Raw genomic sequence first — 27,765 nt, 5'->3', positions numbered from 1 at the left:
GTTTTAATCGAAAAACACCGATAAAACATCCGTCGTTGTCAAAAACACAAAACCAGTTAAAACCGAATAACACCGATCAGCATCCTATGTTCTAAATAATACAAGATCACTTCAAACAGGAAAACACCGATTTCTTGACATCCTTGTTCCAAATAAGATTTTTTTTTTTTTTTTTTTGCGAAGTCTTTGTTAGATCAGAAATCTTAGTTTTTCGTGATCTTTATATTTTTTTCCCGGATAATTACTGTTATTGGCCTCTGTCCGAAGCAGAATGCCGAAATACACCGATATCTTAAAACTAAATAAGTACCGAACAACTTCCGCAGATTACATACACACCGGAGAGGCTACGGTAAACTTAGGTGTATAATGGCGTTGACCGCAGGACGGTCAGCCGACTGGTGGTCCGCCGGCATCGTGATGTACAAGCTGCTGACCGGCCGGGTCCCGTTCCGCGGCAAGAACCGGGAGATGATTCGGGAGCGCATCATCACGGCGCCGCTCAAGTGGCCCCGGGCCGAGGAACACCCGCACTCGGCCACTGTTCCGGCCAAGGACATGACATACCGTATGCTCAGGAAGAACCCCGTCGAGCGCCTAGGCTCCAGCAGCTATAACGACCTCAAGGCGCACCCCTTCTTCGACCGCTTCAACTGGAAGCTGCTGTACACCCAGACTCAGCTCTGCGACATCCCCAGCATCGCGAAGATCCTCAAGAGCAAGCAGAACGAGAAGGAAGACGACGGCGAAAAAAAGCGCAGCCACCACCAGCAGATCGACGACATGACTGACATAGAGGCCGAAGCCCAGAAGCCCCTTCTCTGCTACGCCTCTGCCAGCTTCAGAAAACTCATGAGTTCGGTACGCTTTGATTCGTCCTATACGCCTGTCAGAGGGGCACGTTAAAAATGCCTTCGAAACGAAATCGTGACACGCCGAGAGACGCGGGATCGCCAAGTGATTTGGCAATTCTTAAAATAAGATCTTTCTGAAAGAATTTAACGTGGCCGCCTGACAGAGTATTAAGGCCTTCTTGCGTGGCGCGACGGGCGTTCGTACATTAACAGAAATCATCGGCTCAAGGCTCGTCCAACACAAAGTTGAAACCGAAAGTTTACGGAGCTCGTCGCGGCCTCGAAAAAGGTACGCGAAGGCGAACACTCTTTAAAACGGTCTTCAATGTCCCTCTTTCCTTATCGTAAAATAGAAACCAACACGCTCAACCATCTACATTGTTGTTCTTGTTGTTGTTTTTATTTAGTCAATACTGCCACTTGCCTTTTGGCAGCCAGGGCAGGAATGTTTACATGCAGTTTTTTTTTATATATACATGTGATATCTTTTGACATGAACAAAATCGTCGGAAAGACATACTAATAAGACATATCGTACATACAGTTGGCAGAATAGGTAAAAAAGAAGACTGCTACACTCAGGAGTGAAAATAACAACTATAAGACCAAACAAAGTTGTTAGCAGGGAACGTAAACATAAACATAAGGCGCCACAATCGCCGGTAAGATATGACAAAAATAGCGGGGTGTTGCTGTGAACTTCCTTCTAGAAGAGATAATGAAAAATACAAGTTAAAAAAAAACACTTCACTCACAAGTGAAGTGTTTTAGATAGATAGAAGATACCAAGACATCCTGGGATGTTGTACCGACCACCTCAAGCGGAAGATCATTCCATTCAGTTATCGTTTTCGGGAAAAAAGAAAGCGATATGCGTTTGTCTTGCATTGGAGGCATCATTATCGTTTTATTTTCTTTATTCCGAGTCGGTCGCGCTGTGTTAAACTGCATATAGTCAGGGAAATTCAGTCCTGTCCGGTTATTGACTATGTTAAAGACGAGCTTTAGTCGATGAAGCTTGCGGTGGGATTAATGTTCAAAACGGTTCACAAGTTCCGTCACCGGGACGTTTCTATCCATGACGTGATAAATGAAACGAAGCGCCTTCCTCTGTACGCCTTCGATGCATTTGGTATCGCTTTTTTGTGTGGGGTCTCAGACAACGTCATCGTACTCTAGTAGAAATCTTACAAGAGATTCGTAGGCCACCAACTTTGTTTTGCTAGTGCCATGTTTTAGCCTGTGTCTTAACAACATTAACCTTTTTGTAGCCACAGAGACAATGCCAATAATATGGTTCTTCGAACTTAGATTAAAAGTTATAATTATTCCTAGGTACTTACTCTGCGTGACTAGGCTAATCTCAGTATCATTAATTTTATATCTGTACCTCAGCGGTTGTTCTTTGCGTTTCATAGTCATATCTGTGCACTTAGCGATATTTAAACTCATTTGCCAAGATCGACCAAATCCGGAAACGGCTACTAGGAAATCGTTTAGAGTTATCTGTTTGCCTGTTGACTGAACATATAAATGGGCGATGCAATCGTCTGCAAAAGAAAATGGCAGCGAACAGGTGAGTTGTATGCTAAATCGTTGAAATAAATTAGGAAGAGAAGTGGGCCCAATACGAAGCCTTGAGGGACTCCTGAAAGAACTGGTGCTAGAGGCGTGTTGGTCCTGTCTAGCTGAACGTACTGCTGTCGATGTGATAAGTATGAGTCAAGCCACCGAAGAATTTGGTCATTTTTTAGTAAATGTCAAAATTTTCACATTAAGTTACAGTGAGACGCCCGGTCAAAAGCTTTTTCGAAATAAAAAAAAAACGGCATCGATTTGTCCGCCCTTGTTCAAAAGTGACAAAATTTCGTTGCTCATGTTGGTTGTTATTATAGGTGAAGCAGGGCAAAACCAGAGTGAATGACGATTTCATGGAATCGAGTGAGTCCAAGTCCTCCGGAATAAACTACACCACCCCGTCGGCTGCGTCTTCAGCTAGCAAAACTGGGGTATTGAATAGTAAGCTATAATTTCTTATCAATGTCACTTAGATCTTGTGGTTGTTGTTGTGACGTTGTTGTGGTTTTTGTCCCATAATGATTGCTTCTTTTTTTCCTTCTTTCTTTTTTCTATTGGCGTCTTTAGGTTCTGAGTTTAAGGAAAGCCGAAACCTGGGAGCGGAAAAGATCGATCTGATTCTTTTTCGGAAGAAGAAATACCTCAAATTTTGGAGTTACGGATTTAATATGCGAAGAATTAAGGGGGAAGAAAATAAGCACCTCATATTTGTTGATGTGAGTGCGCCCTTTGTCACTCTTTTTTCGAGCTCCGGTACTGTCTGAGTGGCATTCCCTTTCCAAGGACTAATAGCATTCTTCTCCGACTGACAACTCAGCGTACATTTTGTCAAAAATGGGGTGATCGCTTTATAAAGCATATCCGTTCAATTTGCTCTGAAAGTTTGCGGATAGTCACGAAAAATACGAGCAAACGAAAAGGCACGAGTCACACTGAAATCAAGCTGGCGTCATTAGCCGAGTGCCTGTCTGAGTGTGACGATCACGAGCTCAAATTCCTCGCAGATGCAGAGAAAGTTTAATTTTTAGGATTTACGTGTAAAACCTGCAAAAGGAATCTGTCCAACATCTAGCATATTCCAGCAGAAGATTGATTGAGGGTGAGTCTAACACCACCAGTGAACTTACTTTATGACACGTACCGGAAATCTCAGTCACACAGCTCCTGTCACTTTGCAAGCCCCTTGGTCTGGATAAATACCAACCCAGAAGCGCTTTCAAGCTTGAACCTGACGTCTACCTCGCCATTCGCTTGTCTATATTTGCATAAAACAAAATGTTCGTCTACCCTTCTTCTCTACAAAAAATTTAGTATTTTTTTTTTACAGCGGAGTTGTTAAGGGCTATATTCCCCAGGATCGTGTCCGGTACCAAACAAATGTCGACACAACACTCTGGTTGCCGTCGTCGCTCATAGATGATGGTAGCTGTCCTAGGTGTTGTGTTTGCCGGTTGTCTACTTGCCGCCGTCGTGGCAACCTTTCCAGCCTCAGCCCCCAGACAACAGGTAGCTGCCGTCGCTCATAGATGGCGGCAACATTTCTTCGGGGGAAGAAGAACGCGAACGGAAGGATCGGCGATGTGCGCAGCAGAATGAATGGTTCCGCAACCGCCGCGAGGCCGCTATCGCCTAAAGTTCCACTGCGTCGAGCGCTTCAGATTCCCCTGCGAAAGAAGAGCAGATCACTCGCCTGGAAAGCAACCGCCGAGAACAGAATTTACAGATCCGCTGTTCTTCCTTTTTCCCCAGAGTGAAAAGGCTAAAAGTTTTTTTGTTCTTTTTTTTTTTCAAGTTTTAATTAATTTTGTACCCCCTCTTCCATCACGAGCAAACTTATTTTGTCACGATTAATAATCCATGAAGAAGTTCTCAATCGGGATCACTAAAACTGATCTTCATGCCCCAGACGCAATAAAATTTAGCGGCGCGCTGGCACTCAGTCTCCGTTCCTAAGAAACAAAGAAAGGGGGGGAGGGGGGAGGCTTTTTTCCGTTTCTTAGGAACAGAGATTGCGTGGTAGGTGGAAGGAACTGCGTTTTAGTGCTATCGCACCTTCACTATATTTGACGGAATGTCTAAGTCTGACACATGTGTGTAAGAAGCGGTACTTTCATATCTTTCATAAAGTTCCAGACTTCAAGTGGGAACAAGAAGGAACAAAAATAGACAGTCTAACTCCTTTAGACGTTAGTCTTCTAAGTCAGCAGCCTCGTACAAATGCTTTTAGCTTATACACGTTTGCAAGAAAGGCTCCTGTGCGCTGCCATTTTGAGCGATGCTGGCGCCCCGTACCGTTTCCGCCATGCTGGGGTGCGCCAGGGGCACGTCATTGGGGTGCGCGATGACAAGCTGGTGCCGTTTGCTGCATCGCCGATGGCTTACGTTAGCGGCACACTTACTGTCTCGGAACGCAGGAAGAGGTATCCACACAGAATCGTAGCGTCACATATTGTAGGACGGGGCATCTTTCAGGGTTGGAGCTGACTTTATAACGATCGCAGCCTCTGTTCGTGCATGTTTTGGAAGTCAGAGCTGCCGCGAGCGCAGCCATCATTGATGCAAAGGCCATGCGACTTTTGGCGCATTCTGAAGAGAGCGCCTTGAGACTTTAGATCTTTTTGAAAATTTTCGATTTGTTACCGCTTTAGGCATTTTATTCAATTGTCCTTGCTATTTCGCTGTCGAAGACGACACGTGTGCGTTTTATAATTATTTTTTTTTAATTTCTTTCTGCGCTCAGTGGTGTACGCTTCGGCGAGAGACGCTTGGCAACATTGTACGACAACCAGCGAACGTCCTGGCTGGAGAGTAGGTCCGCCTCACCTTGGCGCGCGGTTCGAGGTTAAGCCGGGATCCCACTTGCAAAGGTGTATACCAATAAGAAAAAAAGCTACTTATTATTTTCTATTTTTCACTTTACGATGGCCAAACCTACAGGTCGCCAGGTACCAAAATTATGGGCCAGTTGAGGACCAAGTGTTGTTCCGACGTGACTATCGGTTCTCTGGGTCTTGCTCACCGATATGCACGTCAGAGCGATATACCACCGGGTTTCTAGCTAACCGGTTTGTGATTGGATCTTACGGTCCATCGCTTTGTCAATTAGCGCTACACAAACTATAATAACCAAGGCCCGTGAACAGCCTTTTTTTCCTCCACGTGACGTCATTAGACTCGGACGGTGCCAACTAGGAAATTGGACCCGAGCGCCGACTCCCAGCGTCATTCGACGCATCGACTAAAACACGAGGCCCATCCGGACGCCGACGTAGCTGCGCTCACCAACCAAACTTTGTCAACGCTCGATTTCACTGTGATGGCCTCGAAATCCTTGTGTTCAGTATTCGATGATTCTATGCACTGGCGGCCATAGCTGTGTGCGTGAATGCTGAGCCCGTGCTAATGGCGAGCTTCCACAGTTATTTTGCAAAGCTCATTTCGCACCATCAAGAGTGCCGGTCTTAGCAGCCTATTGATTTGAGCTCGTTCTGAGCATGCGCTCTAAACAGCAACCACAAATAGGGCGTCCATTGAATACTCCCTATTAGCGGCGAGATGTTTCGGTGGCGCCCTCGTTCGGTTACCTTTCGTGACGTCATTACCTTGTGAACAACAAGTTCGATAGTGTTTGTAATGCGCATAGTGGAAGCCTGAAATCATAGCGCTCTCAAGGAAACACTGCAGACACCGTCAAAATTGAAGTTCTTACATTCCTCTTATTTCCGTCGATGAGAAATCCTTTGCTGACGTCATTGTCACCATGCGGCCAATCGTGGCAGGCCGACCATAGCGACGCTTTCGATCGCTCACGTTGCCAATAGTCGTTGACAGCCTTAAGCAACGCAAAGCGTGATTTATTATTTTCACACTTCTTGCTTCTTAATTCGTTCTTCGGCGTTTGTATCGAACAATATCAGAATTTAAATGGATGCGGGAATGCATCGGGCAAGGCAGGCCCTTCATTTCTTAGGTTCTTCGCGAGTATGGATGAATGGGACTCGCCACACCCTGCGTTTCTTAAGCTGTCAGTGACCTGCAGCGGTGGTGTAGCTTTTTGCACATTGTTGGGTGAGACAAAGTGTAGTTCGCATCGCGGCATTGACCTCCGCTCGACCTTCTTCGACCAGTCGGTGGTGGCGGGCAGCCCGGCCGACAAGTCCCAAGTCCTGCCGCTGGACGTCATCCTGGGCGTGAGCGGGGTGGCCATCAAGGACGCCAAGGTCGGGCGAGTGAAGAAGCTCATCGCCAGCACGGGCGACCAGATGGTGCTCTCAGTAATGGCTTCCAGCCCGTACCGGGCGCTCACGACCAGGAGGGATATGATGAACCTGATGCGCAGCGTCCCCAAGGAGGCCGTCGTGGTCAAGAGCGGGGCTCTGTCGTGCTCGGGCAGCAGGCCCTACGGTCTGGGGTTCCTAGAAGCCAGAGTCTGGGACGACAAGGCCAGGCAGTTTGGCAGGGCCTTCGTCCTTTCGGTATGGTCCCCCTTTATTTGCTTGGTCCTCGTGTTACTTGCACGATAGTTCAGTAGACGATTCAACGACCTGCCATAGTTAATTTGTGAAATAATTATAATTATTGTCACTAGGCGTGATGGACGTCACTGCAACTGTCGTCAATCACGTCAGCGCTTATTATTAATAAGACACTAATCGCAACAAAAAAAAATCAGGACCACCATAATTAGTCGTCCATGTTTTTTTATGTTATTTGTTAGATCATAGTGCAATAAAATATTGATTTACAAGATTTTATGAGAAGGATATTATTACCGAAAGGGCTGCCTAATAATTGATAAGGCCATGACCACGTGACGTCTCAGAAGGCTTGTTTAACTATATTGATGCCATATCTAAGAAAGATCGTTTAAGCTGAACTTTAGCTCCTGCGTCTAGTTCCTCGGGTGTAGAACTACTATAATTACTTGCTCGAAAATAGTTAAAAGTCAATCCGGAGTACAATGAACCCAATGAATCTAAACATTTAACTTCAGTGCCCGTGCTGAGAAACCATAGTGATCTTCTTGTAGAATCGTTTCAAGATACGAATTAACCAACCGTCCGATTTTTCTTTGTTATTTTTTCAGCATTCCAACATAAAAACAGTGAATAACAATCCACTCTTCCCGGGAGACGTTGTGACCCACGTAAACGGCACCGCACTGGAGTCCCTGACCAGGGAGCAAGTGATCCAGTTGCTGAGCTCGGGGAAGAACGAGGCCACCCTCTCCGTGGTACCACTGTCGCCGCTGCGTGCCAAACGCATCATGGTCAGCAAACTCCAAGAGACCACGATAAGCGACGCCAACATTCCCAGCAGATCGACGGCCGCCGAAATCGCAATCGACTGATGACATGTTCCCCGGGCACTAAGGTCTCCACACAGAAATTTCAGCGGGTTTCATAGCGATTTGCGTGCTCAGTTCAGCGATATTTCCTTTATATTTACGAAACTAGGGCCCCAAACAGACAAAGCCTTTGCACTTTTGTTTTAATTATTGCTAACCCACTGGCATTTGTTAAATATTCAAGCCAATGGCATCATTATACGCACTGCTGTAGAGCAAAAGATGCGGCGCCGATAAACACAATAGGGCTAGTTGGAATAGGGCCACAGAGGCTTAGGAAGCCAAGCGGACAATGGTGTTCGCAGAATGCGGCAGGAAATGTTCCTCGCGGCGAGAATCAATTGCACCCGGGAAGAAAACGTCACGGGTCACGTAGACGGACACGAGAGATTGGCAGGTTTTCCTCGTCCGCCTTCTGACGCCGGACAAAACAGCGATCATTCACACGGACCGCTGGCAGCAGCTTTCAAAATAAAAGCGAACGTTTGTTGATATTTAAACGTGTTTTGGTTTCTCATTTACATTTCGCATTCGCAAATATGCCACGAAAGTGCGTCGTCCGTTTGCGCACCTCGTGCGTGTGTCTACTCACCAAATGCCGCTTGCATAGTTTCGTTTTTTCCCAACCTCAACCAATGAACGCGCACATGGGCTGACTCATCATCGCGCTTTCCCTGCGTGTTCTCTATATTACACTTTGATGGACTTGCCCCTTGCCTTCCAATGCACCAAAGACGCATTATAGGACGATTCCGCGCCGTAGAGAGTTTTTGTATTTTTTTAACAATGCAGAAAGGGTTTATCTACTAACAACTGTAAGTGACGGTGATACATGCATGATGACGCAGAGTGACTTCGTACTTCTTTGGCGATCGGCTCAATATGTCCCCTCATCGATGATGGTTACTTTCCTTCAGAACTGAGTTAAGCCATGGTATCCCTTCTTCATTGACGCTATGCCTAAATCTTGCGTAATTTGGGTATTTAACAACATATATCTGTTCAATGTCAATCATCCGGGGTTTCTTTAGCTTTCACATTGTAAAGACATATTGTCAAGTCTAGTTAACATGCTGAAAAGTACTCAGAAGTTTCTAGCTCCGCTCGAATGTAGTTAAAAGTCAATACGGATTTCAACGAACCTCCTGAATAAACACATTTAACTTCGTGCCTGCGCAGAGAAGCCACGGTGATCTTTTGCGGAATCGTTTTAAGATACCAATGAACCGACCGTCCGATTTTTCTTTGTTATTTTTTTCAGCATTCCAACATAAAAACAGTGCATACCCCACCATTTTTTACAACTGTCATACCATTTGCTTAATTTCTTTTTCTTGTGAAAGCAAGTCAAGATCCAACTCACTTTAATAAAAAAAAATCCCCTTATACACTTTTTTTTTGCTTTAATTTAAAGTCAAGTACAGTAGCTAGAGATGAGTGCTAGAGTTCGCAAACGGCGCCCAGGCAGTATAATACCCTAGTTACAATAGCGCTCTTAACTGTCATTAAGCCAACGACAGTTGACTCAAACGCGATCGGCCAGAGTTACACAGCGGCGCCAACTGCAACTGAGCCGCTAACGATCATTGAGTTCAACTGAGCTGGCCTACCTCAGTGAACTGATGGGGGTTGGCTTTAATAGAGCTGAAGATGGCGGCGTCCGCCCCATCGCCGCCCATGGCCAGCTCCAGCGAAGCACTTACTATTCCGGATGATTGGGAAAGATATCTCGAAAGTATCGTAGCAGCAAATATTCTCGGAAGATGTATGATTCGGGGCCAGAGCTCCCGCTTGAGCGATCACGGCTGGTCGCGGAATCCAAAGCTTGGCAAGGGTGGCCATTGTGGCGTCGGTGCCGATAAGACTTTCGTTGTCTCTTTGCGTGAAACGTTCTTATTATCGTTTCTTTATTCTAAATCCGAAAAAACAGGTCATTTTATTTTTTAATCATTTCTAATAAAATAATGTGCGAATATGATTTATTTGCATCACTATTTTAAAAAAAAGTGATGGGACATTAGTATTGGTTTCGTTTCGGTTTCAACTGTGGCCCTTGACGCGACTCTCAAATGGGGTTGTTAGACCTATGTACCGGACAAGTTAGCTGAGCTCAATGACAGGTGGGTTAATAGGGAGTTTTAGTAGATCGTTTTCAAAGGCCCGCTACCGCTACGAGCGCGCGCTTCAGAGCATGCATCGAAGTGGCAGCGCGAGCTCCCGCTACGAATAGCGTGGCCTGAAAACACGATCTACTAAAACTCTCTAATGACAGATGAGAGCACTAGTGTAACTAGGGTATAAGTCATGCTGCCGCTAAGCTGCCGTGCATGCGTCAGAGCGAGGGGGGGGGGGGGGGGGGGGGGGGGGTTCGCGCGTGGCGGGCAGACTTGTGCCTATCTCATATACTCCACTCAAGATACTGTATTTAAGATACTTTTTGAAATATCTTGGTACCTTGCAAATGCCTCTAATCGAGAGTACTTAATACTCTATCCTAATTCCATTTCTGAGTATCTTGTACGCATTATCTTAAGTACATTTTTGACGTTCCGCCATTTTTCGAGTTTTTCAGTATGAAGTGGCGTGGGCGTGGCACGAGCAAACTTGAACATTCTTTCGATCAACCAAATCCTGCTGCTAGCTCCGATTAGCTAGGGTGACTTTGATTGAGCTCGGAAAAACATCCCTTTTTGTGCCGATTGTAACTCATATTTCAGCCCAAAGTTCGTACAACGAAGGTTTTCCCCTCGCCTTCCCAAAGGCGTTTTTTGTTTCCTAGGGTTTCCCGAAAAGAATCCTCAAACAAAATTGGTGGTTTTATGGAAGTAAAGATTGCCGCTCTGAGGAGCAACGCCAGACCGGGAAACGACCTACGACAACAATTCAGACTTGAGTGTCAAGAAGATAACAGACAGAAAAAAAAAAAAATAAAAGCACACCAAAAAAAAAAATTGCTTTGCTTTACGGCAAAACCTCGAGGTTTTCTTTCGTTTCTTTTCTTTTTGTCGTCAGCTCGGTGAAACAACCTACTGGGCCCGTTTCCTCGAAGCGCTAACCGCGGCTAAAGTTAGCCGCAGTACCTAGGAGAGGGATTTTGAAATCACGTGACTGGGGCTCGGTAGGGATGCGGGGAAACATGGCGGTGCCCCAGTGAGTCAGCGCCGCTCGCTTTGGAAATAATATGTCGTTGTAGCTGCAATATCGGGAGCGTTAGTCAGCAACGAATGGTGCAGGAGGCTTTAGCTTTGCTTTCCCTCACTTAAACCGCAAAGCATGGGCAATGACATCGCCACATTTTTTAGATAGTCTTTCGTTTCTGGGCATTCCTAAGCCTAAATGAACGCGATAATTCTCGGCATGGCAACGTCTTTGGAAAGCGGATTGTTGATAGCACACAAAAGCTGACAGCGTCCCAACAGACCTTTTTCTAAATTATCCAAGCACCGAGGTGCATGCCACGACTGTAGTTGCACGCGTCGCACGTGCTGGCGTCTGCAGTAGTAACCGTTCTAAAGCAGAAAGTATAAAACAAATTTTGCCTTGCACGCGCGTTCGCTAAAGTCTTATTATGATTTTTTACTTCGAATCTTTTATAACAGAAAGGCCAGCGCGCGTGGACCGTAGAATTACACTTCCAGCGTTTTCCTCGCGATGCTTGGATAATTTAGAAGAAAGTCTGTTGGGACGCTGTCTGCTTTTTTGTGCTATCAATACCTGGCCAATTGAGCAATTCGCTTTCCAAAGACGTCGCCATGCCGACAATTATCGCGTTCATTTAGGCTTAGGAAGGCCCAGAATCGAGACACTATTAAAAAATGCGGCGATGTCATTGCCCATGCTTTTCGGTTTAAGTGAGGTAAAGCAAAGCGAAAGCCTCCTGCACCATTCGTTGCTGACTGACGCGCCCGATATTGCAGCTACAACGACCTATTATTTCCAAAGCGAGTGGCGCTCACTCACTGGGGCGCCGCCATGTTTCCCTGCATCCCTACCGAGCCCAGTCACGTGATTTCAAAATCCCTCTCCTAGGTACTGCGGCTAACTTTAGCCGCGGTTAGTGCTTCGAGCAAACGGGCCCTGGTGTTTCACCGAGTTGCCGAGCAACTGAAACGGGCGTTTACGAACCTCTACAAAGACCATTGCTGGAGAGAAGGACGCTGTAAAATCTAATATGGCAATTAACTGTCCTGTTGTGGTAATTATGAAGTGAAATAAACGCACTAAATGGAAACATAAACTGAAGGTCGTCTATGGCGGCGCCCATGCAGAGCTACTTAAAAGTATATTTAAAAATAAAGACGTGTGGAACACACCGGCGGGCGACCAAAACAAGTACCCGGTAAGTTTGGCAATGATGATTATCATAATGATGGTGATATTTCAGTTCCCTTTGAATTCGACGCAGTCGCATGGCCGCTTCGCACGCTTCGCGGTCGCACGCTTCGCAGTCGCCACGGCCATAGCCTCCTCTAAACTCACAAAGCCTGGCAGTTCGATGTCGGAGCCATAGAGTACCCGGTCGCAGATTTGGAGCGCGAGGATTTGGTAGCACAGAGCATTTGTCGGGTAGGGTATAGTCTGGTATTCAGCGCAAATCTTTGGCAGCGGCGAGGACCCGAAACATGGTTTTCAAACCTGACGAGAAAAAAAGCGGTAGCCCGAGGAGCGCGAGAAGCACGAGCGTAAATTCCATCGCTCGGGACCAGTGTGTTTTGGCGTCTCGCCGCAGCGGGGTGGCCCTTAGATGACTTGGCTGCCGCTCTACCTTTTCACTTTCGGCGGCCGCGTCATGCGACTATCTGCCAGGTTTTGTCACTATAGAGGAGGCTATGCTACGACCTACCGCTTCAGCAGGGAGAGCATAGAAACAGTCTTCCAGCTGAGTCTCCTAAGTTCGTCGCTAGACGCTCGGCTCAGTGGTGCCGAGAGTCACCTGACCACGGCTAGCGGACAAAACTGGCTCCCCTACACGGCAATGAAGGAGAGATTTTGCTCGGAATCAGTCGTTCCCAGCGTTTTTAGGTTAGGGTTAGTGCCACTAATACCCCTGTTATACCCCTGTTACACGGGCACACTTAACCGCGGTTAACTCAGTTTTAACTGCTGTTACGCGGCACCACAGATACCGCACTACACTCTCAGACAGCTATTCCATAAGAAGTGAAGAGAGCACGTGCACTGCTTTGATGGGTGCTCAAGATGTTCGAGCGCATGTTCGCCCATAGCTCTGACTGCATCGCCGCAGAATGTTGTCCGCAAGTATTGTGCGCTAACTGTGGCTGCGAGATGTTCGAAGCTTTATCTGAAACCACAGAAAACGCTTTTCCGCCTTCCACAAATGTTTCAACAGTTCGCGACAGAGATAATCGATATTGCATGAGCTTCCTAACACCAAATCTAATGCTGAGACAGTCGCATCTTTGAATCATGACGATCGGCAGTTGCGTCTGCTCTGCACGTTGGCACACGGCCAACCAACCCCTTCGCAAAACTTGTAAATCAAATCATTGCCGCTGCACGAATTGTGTTTAAAGATTACGAGCGCACCAAAGCAAAAAATAAAGTGCTAGTATATTATACAAGGTTTTCTCGCCACGAAGTGCACCTATGCGTGGGTTTAGCTCTTTTCTCGGGGCACGCCTGAAAACACAGGTCATATAACGGAAGTTTGTGTTCGCGCGTCCGGTTAGTAATGTAGATCGCTAATAAGGAACAATAGGGACTTTTAGCAAACCGTTACCGTGTTAAGCGTTCCGCACTCTACCGGAGGGAGCCCTTTGCAGCATGCTTTTATGCGCGCGCCTGGGTGATACCATGACCGCGGGGCGCGCGCTTAAATCGCTTCGGGACACCAGCGCCGCCTCTCGGAGCGCTACAAATGGAGCCGGCACCTCCCGGTAGTTTCCCAACTGACCCTAATCTCCAAATCTAAAAACGTTAATTTTTCCTAAAGCAAAAAAAAAAAAAAAAAAGCAAATTTGGTTGCGGGGATATTTATACAGCGTGTAGTTGGTCATGTTCCTAAAGCGTGAAACACATGTAAGCAAGAACTCTTCGCCTTGCAATACGCTGCCGTCCCGTGCGACGCTTGCTATGGTTACGCTGCTTGGCGGTTCGATGCGACGTGATTTTCGCTCACGTGCTTTTGAAGTGCAGCCCCGCCCTTGGTTAGTGTTATTCTAAACCAACAGATGGTGGTGGGATCGCTTTCCTGGCATGTACAGCAATGCGAAAAATCGTGTGTGGTGGCGCCAGGCTCAGTTTCGTCGACAGCACCACCGTAAAACGTTTCGTCGACAAACTTTTTTTTTGCTGTTCCGAAAGGAATGCCGGAAACTTAAGGTACAAGCGCTTGTAAAAGATGACAAAGACGATGCCTAGCGCAGTTGCTCTCCAAGGTGAGCAACTGCGCTATCCTCTCGCTCTCATCCGTGCCACATGAAATAAGTAAGAGCGCGCAGGACTTCACGCGCGGCCTATTCAGATATTTGCAAGTTCCGATGCCCGTTTATGGAACCGAAAGTTACTGGAAGAAAACAAAAAACGGTGGAGAAAAATATGCGTAGCCGCAAAACAAAACTTCGTTCCAATGGTGGGTTGCGGAAAAGGGCGTAAACACTGATTTTTTTTTCTTTATATTGGTTATTTTTAAACAAAAATACAACTTGCAGCTTTTTATTGCAACATTACAACCCTAATATTTCACTTGAAATTAAACATGTTCATTACCCTCAATTAGTCAAAAGGAAAAGTGATGTGGTGTTTTACTGGCTACTGCGGCTTATACGCGAGAAAACTGTTTAGTCGCACTCGTTTCATCGTCATTTATTTTTAAGGGCCGTTTAAAAAGGACGTTACATAATAAGGGGGCTGTCAACAATGTCAAATAAAAATAAGTAACAAAAACACGAAAACCAGTAACACTCGCACTATTGCGAGCACGCTGCCCGCGAGTAAACCTAAAAAAAAAAAAAAAAAAGCTACATTGCAATTCAAAAACAGAAAAACACGAGAATTGGTAACATATAAATAAAACATTACATCAAGTTTAGTCTTATTACACGAAGTAAACCATAGTTTATATCAAATGTGCAACTTAATGTATTATATAGCTTCTCTCGAGCGGCCGCCACATCCAAGGCCTCGGAGGCGGTAGATACCACTAGACGAGATTTGTCGGCAGCAGCCGACTGGTCCTCACACGCAAAATTCAATTGTTCTTTTATCGATGCCAGCAGACAGATACCTGGGGTAAGTTCGTGGCCCAGCTCTTTGCATAAAGGAGCGGCTTCCAAATCTCATGGTCTTTGGTCACATATTGGTTTATGTGCATGCAAAATTTTATTACAGACATAACATATGCAGAACTATAGTGTTATTTAATATCCAGAAGCTAGATATGCTAAAGTCTAAAAATCTTATGCGGTCTGGTAAGTACAGTACATTAAATACCCGGTGTTTTGAGGAGGAAACAACCGTGTTTTATCGCCGTAAAGTAAACTAGGCGTAGCCGAATGCTCAGTTTCTTTCAAAGTTTATTGCTTGCGGCTAAGCTCCGATGCCAATTAGCTTGAAAACCGATTTTATGCCATTTTCAACGGTAGAAAGGCTGTGTGCACCGCAAACAGGCCTCGTTTTTTCATTCAATTTTTTAAGAGCTTCAGTGTTTTGACGTGTGGACTATCTATGCTATGTTCAGGTGGCTCTTGAGGATTCTACCAAAAGACGCGACGCGCGGAAAGATACACTTGCTCTGGAAACGATCCTGCCACTTCTTCAAAACAGTCGGAGTGCCGGCGGCCAGCCCGCGAAGGGTTTCATTCGATGACGTGCAGACACCTCGATCACGTATGCTGCCGAAAGCGTAGCCCTCAAGAGCAGCGCATCATGTTGAATGTTTTAAGAATCTAAGCGCGCCGCGCAGGCGCAGAGGGCGCGAGGAGGTCCAGCTGGCGGAGCCAGGAGCTGGGAGAGCGAGCTGTCGACTAAACGTCGCAACATCTGTCGATGAAACGAGCGGGTGCTTGTTTCCACGAAACGATCTGTCGATGAAACATCGCAGTGTCGACGAAACGATTTGTCCGTGAAACGTCGTTCGACGAACTGATTGCCACCGCATTTTTGGTGCTCTCTTGTTGCTCACAGACCCTTGCCTTACTTTTGTGGGCGAGCTTGAGTGCTTTCTGGCGTGATGAAGAATCTTAGTGCTTTCATGACAGAACAGTCGGAGACCTCTGTCCAGCAATCGGCTAGAAGTTCCTCCAGATGTTCTGCTATAAACCCTGGTGAATTTACGCCTTTTAAAAGAAGAGATCTGCGAAAACCTCATTTGAAAAGGTCTGCAGCTGATAGGAAAGCACAGAATTCGTAAAACAACTCATCTATCAGCTGAGTAACAAAAAAAAAATATTTTTTGTCTACGAAACATTGAAGTTTCTGCTGATCAAAACTGTGGTGGTGCGATGTCTTTTATAAATGTATGTTTTTTTCATTGTGCTCTTTCTTGCTTCTCGTGCTACCTGTTCTATTGTTCCGTAAATCTTGTTATCTGTATTTATCTTCCATTTTATGTATGAGATCTGTGTAAATAATAAAGAACGTATGAAAAGTAATCGTGTGCTCCTTGCCTCCTACCCACTTGAGGAGCAGCATCTCTGAAGTTGCGCTACAGTGGTTTATGAAAAATGATGTAAAATAAAAGCCCCAGAAGACGAATGAAATCGACGAGAAATGAAATCAGGAAAGCAAACCGGCCGGGGGGGGGGGGGGGGGGGGGGGGGGGGGGCAGGGCAGGGCAGCGAGCGGGGGCGAACCGGCCGCCTGGGACGCGACCGGACAACTTGCGCCATCTAGGCGCAAGTAAAGGCGGCCCAGCAGCAGAGGCGGCGATTGCAACGCCTTGTTTTGAGGCGGCGGAAACAACAACCGTACGTTTGAGCGCAGAGAGAGCGCCCCGAAGGAACATTGATGTTAATGGCTCTACCCGTCCTAGTTGCCGGAGGGGGTGATCAACATATTTGACGTCGCCGTGACGTCACCCTACTTTTCTGGGGTTTTTTTTCGCTCATCGCTCGCTCTTTTCTCGCTTCTTCGCTCGCTCGGGCGCGCGGAGCGCGTTACAATAGCGTCTGTCTCAGGGTGAAGACATCCATTGTAGCGCTGAATGTGCCAGGGTGGGACGCTCTCGCGCTCTCGGTGCGTGGCTTGGGCGGTAAAATGGCGTCTATGCATTAGCCAAAGCTACGCGCTCGAGCTGAGTGACACCAGATCAGTTACTAGATCGGTTCAGTTGACAAGCTCCGTATTAGCCGCGCTTCGGAAGGCCAGCCCCCTACGTTCGCGCGAGCGTGGTGGCGCTGTCGTCGCAACCAGCCCTCCCGGTCCGCAAAGCCGGCCAAGCTCTGGGCAAGCCAGCAAGCTCGGGACGCTGGCTTTTTCATTGCGTAATGAGGTGGTCCGTCGCAAGTCGGCGGCACGTCGGCGGCCCTTGCGCATTTCTTTTTAAGAAATGGACTCTGCAAGTAGATTCTGCTGCTGCCACATGATTACAGATGTCCACGCTTACAATTCCTTCGATTTTTTTTTTTTTTTTTTTTCGGTGTAATGCAACTGATAGGAGCGTATGTGTGCCTAGCTTTGGCTCGAGCTTCCGAGTGCGATTTTCTGCTCGTGTAATATTAAAGTAAATGGGATTTATGTCATAGTTTACGTCTCTCATATTCGTCTATAACCACGTTCCACAAGCAGGGCCTCGCATGCGCTGTCAGCGCCGTATCCAGTTCTCGATAAACGCTCGTCACAGGAAGACGAACAAAACACGTTTTCTACCTTTTGTTTGCTGCCACAACAAAGCTTCGGTAAGGATAAAACTGTCGATGAATACTGTGCAACGTTTATTTCCTTCTCCGTGAAAAAAATCACTGTCAGAATACAAAACACCAAGGCTGAAAATACCTGTATGTGACGATCACGGAGCCGGGCTTTCTTGTTTGCTACCTTCTGCGTCTCTCGATTGGCGTCTCTCGCGTAGAAGTGCATTCGCGTTACAACAAAGAAGCTTAGTAGTATTGGGCAGTGAAGTTTTAACAATGCTCTTTACACTGTAGGAAATCGCGTACCGCCGCCGATTCGCCGTTTCCCACGTGGTCCGTCAACAACCCGAGTCCAGCCTGGTTCTTTCACGGGAGCGGGATTCCGCTCCCAGTTTATTGGTACAATAACACACAACGCTACAAAACACTCAATCTAAAATACAAATACAAGCTACATTACACAAATATTTACAACAGCACGTTAAGCCCAACGCTAAACACAAAGAAGGCCTTAGGCCTCGCGTCCCGCGATATCCTAGGTCCGGTCGCCACCCACTTGCCTGCCTGCGTCTCGGTCTCGTCCGGAGTTCTTAGAGGCCTCTCGCCCCCTGCCCCACCGAGTATATATCTATCGATGGGCGAGGAGGGTTCTCCTCGCCTGCCACGGGGGCGCCTGCAGCGCCCTCCAGTGGCTAGGAGAGAATGCCGAATTCGAGATCCCGATTGACCCCGCGGCAACACGACCATGTGATCGTGTCGCGGCCAAGATTGGCCGAATGGTTTGATGGGCGCCCTCGTGAATTCACGGTGCGCCATACTCCCCTCTCCTAAAAATCGAAGTACGCCGGAATTCAGACGTACGGCTAGGCTGCTGAAAACACCGTCGCTTGGTTTGGCCTGGAGACCCCCCCACACGCACACACACACCGCTGGTCCCAAGGGTCGTCCTCACTGAGGTCCATCAGTTCGCCCGAGACCTGGGGTGCGCGGCCACCGCACACCTCACAGTAGACTTTGTCGACTTCGGCTTGGCGACAACCTCCGGGGCAACGGGGGTCCTTGAGCAGTGTGCCTGGCCACCATAAGACTGCCCCCCCCCCCCCCCAGGAAGTGGTGCACTGGAGAGGGACTGTGGTTGTGACCCAGCTGCGACGGCCCTCCCGGAGCGATGTGGGGCTGGAAGTTCAATGTCAGTGAGAACTGCACCCCGGCGTCCTGTGTGGCGTCGCGGACGTCCAACGAGGCTCCCCGAGCTGTGGTTCCGGCCGGAGAATACACTGCCCGAAGACGAGGAGTTCAGCCCAGGCTGGTGTTTGTCCAAACGGCGACTCCTCCTTTCATCCTCTCCCAGAGAGGACCATTTGGTGCACACCAAGTTGCGTCTCGAAGCAGCAGCCGCAGGGGCGATGACGCACAAGATGGGAAAAGTCCAAGGCGCGCGCCCAGTGAGGAAGCAGTACCGCAATACCAACAGCAACGCCGCACACACACACACACACAAAAAAAACATTCCACAGCAAAAGCAAGATACAAAAACAAACTCTGAGGGTTCCAAGACGCCCCTCCCCCGCCCACAAAGAAAAACAAAAACACAATGCCGGGAACGCGGATTTCGGATCGTTCCCCCCTCTCCTTCCCTTTCCCGGGCCACGCACTCTACAAGGTTCCGATCCCATCGGGTTGCCTCCGGCTACGCGTGTTGTAGCTGTGCCGCGGTGGTCCCAGGAAATCCTGAGATCGTTGGCGCCCGCGAATGCCCCTTTGCGGCCGCTTGACCGGCTCATCCCCTTCCCTGGGGAAAAAGGGTTTCAGTTCGCCGATGTGAACTGTCCCGCGGACGAGATCAGAATTCTGGTCCCTCAGCGTGTATGTCAGTCGAGACTTCTTGGAATCGATGACAAAGGGGCCAACCCACTTGGGGGCCAACGCCGCCGAGAAGAACTTACTCGCATCGCTCTGCACGTGACTTCGCCGCAGAACGGTGTCGCCCACCTCGAACTGCGCATCGCGGTGCGCTTTGTCATAGGTGTTCTTCTGCTCCGCCCGCGCGCGAGCCCTGTTTCCGCGGGCGGCGTCCAGCGCCCGCGACAGTCGCTCTCTTGTGCGCGTCGCGAAATCCTCGTGCGAGGGCACCGCTCTGGCCGCGCTCTGTCGCGGGCGAAGAACCGCATCGGTCGGCGTAGAGAGTTCTCTGCCGAAGTTCAAAAGCGCAGGCGTGAACCCAGTGCTGCGGTTGAGATTGGACCGCAATGCAAACGAAATCGAATCCAAGTGCAGATCCCAGTCCCGCTGCTTACGAGCATACGCCCCGAGCAGCGGCTTGATGTCGCGGTTCCGCCGCTCGGTCACATTTGCTTGGGGATGATAACACGAAGTCTTACAATGCTTAATCCCGAGGGCCTGGCAGGTTGCCGCGAAGACTTTCGAGCAAAATATCGAGGCGTTGTCACTCACCAGTCTCTCGGGGAACCCGTAGCGACACCAGACCTCGGACAGCCTGCTCAGGACTCCCTTGGCTGTCACCTTCCGCATTGGAAACATCTCGACGAATCCGGTGAAGTGGCAGGTCACTACCAACACATGTTGATAGCCTCCGCTGGACCGCGGCAGGGGCCCCATCAAGTCGCAGGCCGCGATCTCCTATGGCCGCGTACTCACGATGGGCTCGAGCAGGCCGGGTGGCCTGCCCCCCCCTGGGCTAGCGCTCTTGGCACACTGCGCAGCTCCGGACATACCGGCACAGCTGCCCCTTCATGCCCGGCCAGGTAGCGAAACGGCGCAGCTTATGCCACGACTTCGGTGCACTGCCGTGACCGTCCGCATCGTGGTAGTGACGCAGCGCTGCCACTCTGAGATCGCGGGGAATCACGGTCTTGAACGACTCACTTGAATCGCTCTCTTCCGGGAAGTAGAGCAGCAGGACGCCGTCCCCATCGATCAGGTAAGACTCCAGCTCACCTGCTTCGATGCCTGACTCCTGGGCGGTGGCACTTGGCCCTCTCGGTGTTCCGGAGTGCCGCAGCGTCTCTCCGCCTGTCTGGTCAGGATCCATCTCTTGCCTGAGCCGGTCGAAGATAGCGCGACAAAAAGAATCGCGCTGCTGCGCTTCGAACAGTTCCGTTCGGTTGAACGCCGGTCCCAGTGAGGTAATCGCCTCAGCCAGCTGCGCGACGCCGCCACGCTCGAGGCGGGATTTCCCGTCTCCCGGGGGATGGCCCCGCCTCCGCAGTCTGCTGTCTCGCGCGGTGGGGGATCCACGGGTGCGCGGGAGAGCGCGTCGGCCAGCACATTTGTCGTGCCCTTCCGGTACCGAATCCGGTACTCGTACTTCTGCAGTGTCAAGGCCCAGCGCGCCAGTCTTCCGGCGGGTTCCTTGATTCGGGAGAGCCACGCGAGGGCCATATGGTCCGTCTCGATCGTGAATTCCGTCCCCTCGACATAATGATCGAACTTCTTAAGAGCAAAAATGATGGCGAGGCATTCGCGCTCACTCACCGTGTAGTTCTTCTCTGCCGGGTTCAGCGCCCGGCTGGCAAATGCCACCGGGCGGATCTCTCCTTCTGTCTCCTGCAAGAGCACCGCGCCGAGTCCCTGGTCGCTGGCGTCCGTCTGGATCGTGAAGGGCCTATTCAGGTCTGGCAGTTTGAGGGATGCTGTACGCGCCAAGGCCTCGGTCAGCTGGAGGAACGCCTCCTCCTGCGGCGCCTCCCAGCTCCAGGGAGCCGCTTTCCGCAGCAATTGCGTGAGGGGTGCCTGCGTGGCTGCGCAGTTCGGGATGTAGGCTCGGTAGTATCCTATCATGCCGAGAAAACGGCGCACTCCCCCGACATCGGTAGGGACTGGGAACTCCAAGATCGCCCGCAACTTGTCCGCGTCGGGGGAAACTTTTCCTCTCTCGATCCGGAATCCCAACAAGCTGATCTCAGAAGCTCCAATTTGGGCTTTAGTCGGGTTAAGTGTGAGGCCGGCGATCCGCAGTTTGCGCAACACGTCCTCGAGGTGACGAAGGTGGTCCTCGAAAGTTTCCGAGTACACAATGATGTCGTCCAGGTACGCGAGCGCGTGCTGCCACTTGGCATCTCCGAGCACCCCGTCGATCAACCGCTGAAATGTCATCGGTGCACCTGTTAATCCGAACGGCATCCGAGTGAACTCGAACAAGCCTCGGTGACACACGAATGCAGTTTTGCTTTCGTCGCCCGGGCTCATCTCCACTTGAAGGTAGCCTTTGCTTGCGTCGAGGGTAGTGAAATACTTCGCCTTCCCCAGATTCGAGATGATTTCTTCGATGCTCGGAAATGGATACGCATCTTTTACGGTCACCGCGTTCAAGCGCCGATAATCGACGCAGAGTCTCGATGTTCCGTTCTTCTTGGGCACCAAAACCACCGGGAATCCCCAGGGTCCTGATGACCGGCGACTGATTCCCGACTTCAGGAGCTCATCGACTGCGGCATCTATCGCTTTTCGCTTCGCCAGGCTCACAGGACGCGGATTGGACTTCCAAGGGCGTGCGTCCCCAGTTTCAATGCGATGTTGCACCTGCTTAGTGCAGCCCGGCTGTTCGGTGAACATTTCGTCAAAGCTGTGCAGCAAAGCCGCCAACCTCTCTCGCTCTGGTCGAGACAGTCCATCGGCATTGGCCAACGGGTGGCCCATTCCGTCGCAGTGCTCGGCGGAGCTCGGAGTTGGGTGACTCATGGCGTCGTCGCGGTCGGTTCTTTCCTGTTCTGTCGCTTTTCCCAGCGCTGCCGCCATGGCCCCCATGGAGTGCTCTCGGAAACTTGAAAGGGGTGCATGTGCCCCCTCTCGGTACCCGCCACTTGCCACGTCAATGATGATGCCGGTGTGGGCCAGGAAATCCCGTCCCAGAATGATGGGTACTGTCAGCCCGGCCAAATGGACGAACCGCTGTCTCTGCGCCCGTTGATTCCAACGTACCACGAGACGCACTGCTCCCCTCGAGGTCGTCGACCCACAAGCCAACTGGAAAGTGGTCTCCCCATGCCTCACCCGAACGGACTTCTGTTGGAGATGCCTGAGGACCTCGTCCCCAATCAGCGACGCACTAGCCCCGCTATCCAAAAGAGCTGCGAACTCCTTTCCCGCCACCGTCAGGGAAATAAATGGGGCCGCGGTGCTTGTCACTGTTCCGACTCGATACGCCGTCGGCACGCACACAGTCGATGGGGTGTCGGGGACCCGCTCGTTGGTCTGTTTCGCCGCCGATAACTTTATCGGCGGCCTCCTCCGTTTCCCGGAATCTCCCTTGTGCAGTCGCGCCTATAGTGCCCGATTTCGTGGCACCGAAAGCAGCGGCCTCGCCAACCTGGGATAGGATTCTCCCCAGTGGGACGTGCGATGCGCTCACCCCTTTGTGGCAGCGGGTCGGCGGCAGACTGCTCCTGGGCTGCGGCGATCCGTGGTGCGCCGGTCGGCCAGAATTCCGCCGCGTGGACGGCCGCGCTCCCTCGTCGGCGTGATCCCGGCTCCAAGGCGTCATCTGTGAGCTCCCAGGGATTCCCGCTCGGTTCTCCGCTGGCCGCCGCCATTGCGGCCTCCCCCCGTCGAGACCCACGTGGCACCGGCCCGTGCCACGCGCATCGGGGTTCGAGCGTGTCGATTGGTGCTGGGGGAAGGTGGTACCTGCGCTCCGCCAGTATGTCGGCCTGAACCTTGTGCGCCTCCTGTGCGAGCTCACTCAGACTTCCGAATGGGCGCCCACGCAGATACCGCGAAAAGGTGGGATGCGCCTGCCTCACCACCCGCTCGACCTGCTCCTGGTTCGTAGCATTCGGATCGGCGATCTGCAGGAGTTCCTGCATTGCCCGCAGGTACTCAGCAAAGGGCTCAGCGGGAGCCTGCGTTCTTTCCTCCAGTTCCCTGCGCATTCTTGGCAGGTAGTCTGCCGGCAAGAACTCTTGCCGGAAGAGGGCCGTGAACTCGTCGAGTGTTCCGGCTGACTCGCCCACAAGGCGATGCCACCTGGCTGCTGGGCCTACAAGAGCCACCGGCAGAACCCTGCCTAGCGTCTCCTTCTCGGTCAGGCCGGTAGCCTTCCGATATCGCTGGATTTCCAGCAAGAAGTCGGTCGCGCTCAGAGCTTGATCGCTGTGTCCGCTGTACTCCGGCACCGTAATGCGGATGAGGGTTTTCGGCGGTGGCGTTTGCCTCTGCATGCTCTGTAAGGCCTGAGCGAACGCCGCAACCAACGTCGTGGATTCACGGGACATCTCCGTGCTTTGCGGCATAGACACTACTGGCGATACCGTCGGCGTTTCCGGACTCCGCACTACGGTCATCTCCGCGGCGTTCCCCTCCGCCAACCCCGAGAGCCGTCGCTCTTTTTCCGCTTGTGTCGTCGCGACGTCAGCCAAAAACATTAAATCTGTTAGCGCGAAATTACCCGCGGCCATCCCGAACACTTGTTTGGACGTGCCTTTTCCAACTTCACAGAGCTGCGGTATAGACCCGCCAACCAGGGGGACCGCCCCGCGTGAACTTTCACGCAGTGTCTTCGACGGACGTTGCGACCGTAATTACGGCTCGCCTGCCCCAACGTTGATGCGCCATTTGTAGGAAATCGCGTACCGCCGCCGATTCGCCGTTTCCCACGTGGTCCGTCAACAACCCGAGTCCAGCCTGGTTCTTTCACGGGAGCGGGATTCCGCTCCCAGTTTATTGGTACAATAACACACAACGCTACAAAACACTCAATCTAAAATACAAATACAAGCTACATTACACAAATATTTACAACAGCACGTTAAGCCCAACGCTAAACACAAAGAAGGCCTTAGGCCTCGCGTCCCGCGATATCCTAGATCCGGTCGCCACCCACTTGCCTGCCTGCGTCTCGGTCTCGTCCGGAGTTCTTAGAGGCCTCTCGCCCCCTGCCCCACCGAGTATATATCTATCGATGGGCGAGGAGGTTTCTCCTCGCCTGCCACGGGGGCGCCTGCAGCGCCCTCCAGTGGCTAGGAGAGAAAGCGGCGTGTCGGGAGCCGAATTCGAGATCCCGATTGACCCCGCGGCAACACGACCATGTGATCGTGTCGCGGCCAAGATTGGCCGAATGGTTTGATGGGCGCCCTCGTGAATTCACGGTGCGCCATAACACTTTAGCCTTCCTATCCTGTGTCATATTCTCAGGGACTAAGTGAGGCAGTTAAGATGTATTTATTTTAGCTTTAAATAAATCGCACCATTAAATCAATAAAACCATGTTATCATGAATTTATTTTGAGCAAAACTGCCACGTTAAGAAAACAGTAGATAACATAAAGCGAATTTAAAATAACTCGCTCATATATAGATAAGTCCACAAGCATGTTGCTGTATGGGGCACATGGAGCATGCATATATGCTTACAGAAATGAACTCATTTCACATAATGATGTTTTACAGAACCTGTAGCAGGTTCTGTAAAACATCAAGTCTAATATCTACCGCACGTTCACACGTAGATCTCCAAAGCACACAAGATCTCCAAAGCACACACGAATCCGCGCTGATCATCTGATTGGAAGTGATGTCTTGAAATTCTTACCATTTAACCACGTCTTCGAAATGGTGCACGCACATGCGAGGGACCGAGGTTGTCACACGGGTAAAGAACGCACGAAAGGAATAACTTAGGGGCTTTCACCACCTCAGATGTTCTAGTAGTAGGCCACGAAGTAGCCGAACACAAACTCAAAAACAGCCCGCCCTTCGAATGACGAAGACGCCTTAAAATGGGCATTTTTTTTCTAATGCGGCTTTGAAATGTGAGTAGCAGTATACGCTTGAGCTTCGGACACAAAGACAGAACAACAGAACAGAAAAGATCACGGTGCTTTACTCCGCAAACGATCAAAACACAACGGCCCATATGTCGCAAATCGTTAATGATAGACGCAGCCATTTCTCCAAATTGCTTGCCTTGGACCCGAATGTCGAAAACTGACAAAACTATGAAGGCACCGTGGGCGTGAATTTACCTCAAAAGTCCCAGGAAATGTATCAATCCGGACATTATCACACTGGCAAAAGCCGTTTGTAATACACATTGTGAACCCCCCCCCCCCCCCCCCCCCCAAAAAAAAAAAGAAAACCGCATCTCTACGTGGTGAATGGTGTTGATTGGGGCGAAGCTCCGGTGGTGCTTGTCTGCGTAGACGGTGAGCCGCAGCATGCCGAGCCTTTCGTTCGTTTTCATCCATGTCAGAAAGAGAATGTCTGGTATGGAACGTGGTTATATACGCATTTGAGCATTTGACCACAGCGTGACATGGATGAAAACGAACGAAAGACTCGGCATGCTGCGGCTCAGCGTCTACGCATACAAGCACCACGAGAGCTTCGCCCCAATCAACATCATTCACCACGTGGAGATGCGTTTTTTTTTTTTTTGCCCTACACGAGCACGGGAGCACGTGCTCACGTGCTCGTGACCCGACGGCAGACAGACATACGGACATGGCTAGAGGCTAAGGAGCTTCGCCCCTAAAAGATGTGTTTCACAGCAAATTCACGGGTACCGAGGCCAGTACGACCGAAGGAGTCGGGCGGGCTGCGACATGAGCGCCGCTACGCAGCAGTGAATGGCAGCGCGTCACTTTTTTGTCGGAGCTTGTCAACTTAGCCAATCCAGTAACGTTGCACCGGATTGCGCGCACTTCAAAATGCATAAAAGAACGATTGGGCGGGAAAATGGCTGAGATGTCACCACTTAAGCGAAAGCGCGCGTGTGTATGAAGACACTCTAGTGGAATATTTTTCTATATCCTGAATTTGACATCCCTGGTCCTTCGTATGTTTCTCTCTGTACGAGCTTTCTTCAGAACGCGCGCGGCTGCGCCAGTTCTCGTGCAAGGGGGCCAATTGCCTACGCTCCGAGCTCACGTCTCCAGCAATTTCAAAAAAAAATTTCAAAGACGCGTCCCGAGACGTAAAAGAAACTCTTTACTTCTTGCACGTAAGGTAAATGCTTGATTATGCGTGCGTTATTTGGGATCCCTACCAGCAGTATCTGATCGATAGATTAGAGAAACTTCAAAATCAAGCAGCGCGATTTGTTAGTAACAACTACGATCCATACGCTAGTATGACAGAGGTTAAAACCATGCTGGGATGGGAGCCCTCGGGCATTCGAAGGCAAAAATTAAGATTGAAGTTTTTTCATCGCATTTATTATAATAATACTGGTATTAATAAGAATGAGTATCTTTTGGGGCAAACGTATGTTTCAGCTAGGTGTGATAACTCTAGAAAAGTTTTTCAATATTCCTATAAAACAAACAGCTTCTGTCATTCTTTTTTTGTAAAGACAATTAGAGAGTGGAACTTGCTGCCTGATGATGTGGTGAGCACCTTGGACAACAGTGTATTTTTTTCTCGGCTGTATATCTAATCTGTGCGGACAAGTTATCACTTTGTGTTTTTTATGTATGTGTGTTATTTCCTGCCCCTCCTACAATGATGCCCTCGAGGCGATGTAGGTACTCTGTAAATAAATAATAAATAAATGTGGTCAGAACAAAACGCGAAAATTGTCCTGAGCCAAATGGCGAGACACGTGCACAACAGAGCAACCGACGCGTTGAAAAATATAAAATTGTCCGTGCGCCGTTAGCACCCCGCGGGGATTTTGAAAGCCAATTACACATATTTAAATGTGCACAGATCTATATGACGGGCCGGCCCTATTGTCGTGCTTGCGATTGGCTCTTTGTGGATTTCCAAGAAAATGTGATGGCGTGATAGACTTGGGTTTCCAAAGTTCAAGCTTGAGGAATTAAAAACCTCAAAAATCAAAAGAAAAATAACTATTTTTTGGACGGTCAGGTGTCTCATTTAGGTAGCTGGGTATTTATTTTGACCAAAACCACGAGACTGGAAAACACAAAAAAAATATTTTCGTCCAAAAATGAAAGCCGTTTACAATTCCCTGTAACGCCGGTTCGAGCGCAGCTCTTGAGGAGGAGGATGGAAGTGTACTGAGGGATAGGTGACTCTTAAGGACACGTGACCTCAGGAGGGGGTCGTGTGACGTCAGGGGGGTCACGTGACCCCAGGGAAATCACGTGACCTCAGGCGGTCACGTGACCTCGGGGGGGTCACGTGACCTTGGGGTGACCTTGGGGGTCATGTGACCTCGCGGTTACGCCGACGCCGACGGCGACGCCGCTCA

General features: G+C 49.8%; 1 protein-coding gene across 1 annotated transcript in view; it reads left to right on the top strand.

The window, feature by feature from the left end:
- The window catches only part of LOC121048606, a 95,787-nt gene extending 88,005 nt beyond the window's left edge, over window positions 1-7,782 (top strand). Inside the window, exons 11-15 of the mRNA XM_040505122.1 lie at window positions 386-861; window positions 2,750-2,873; window positions 3,000-3,148; window positions 6,560-6,907; window positions 7,519-7,782. Of these exons, the coding sequence (XP_040361056.1) occupies window positions 386-861; window positions 2,750-2,873; window positions 3,000-3,148; window positions 6,560-6,907; window positions 7,519-7,782 (1,361 nt within the window). The remainder of the gene's footprint in view (window positions 1-385; window positions 862-2,749; window positions 2,874-2,999; window positions 3,149-6,559; window positions 6,908-7,518) is intronic.
- Window positions 7,783-27,765: the final 19,983 nt, after the last annotated feature.

This window comes from Ixodes scapularis, unplaced genomic scaffold (assembly GCF_016920785.2).
Source record: "Ixodes scapularis isolate PalLabHiFi unplaced genomic scaffold, ASM1692078v2 PGA_scaffold3__209_contigs__length_174095766, whole genome shotgun sequence".
NCBI classification, from domain to species: domain Eukaryota; kingdom Metazoa; phylum Arthropoda; class Arachnida; order Ixodida; family Ixodidae; genus Ixodes; species Ixodes scapularis.
The sequence above is the reverse complement of the archived record's forward strand: the minus strand, read 5'-3'. Positions and strand labels throughout refer to the sequence as shown.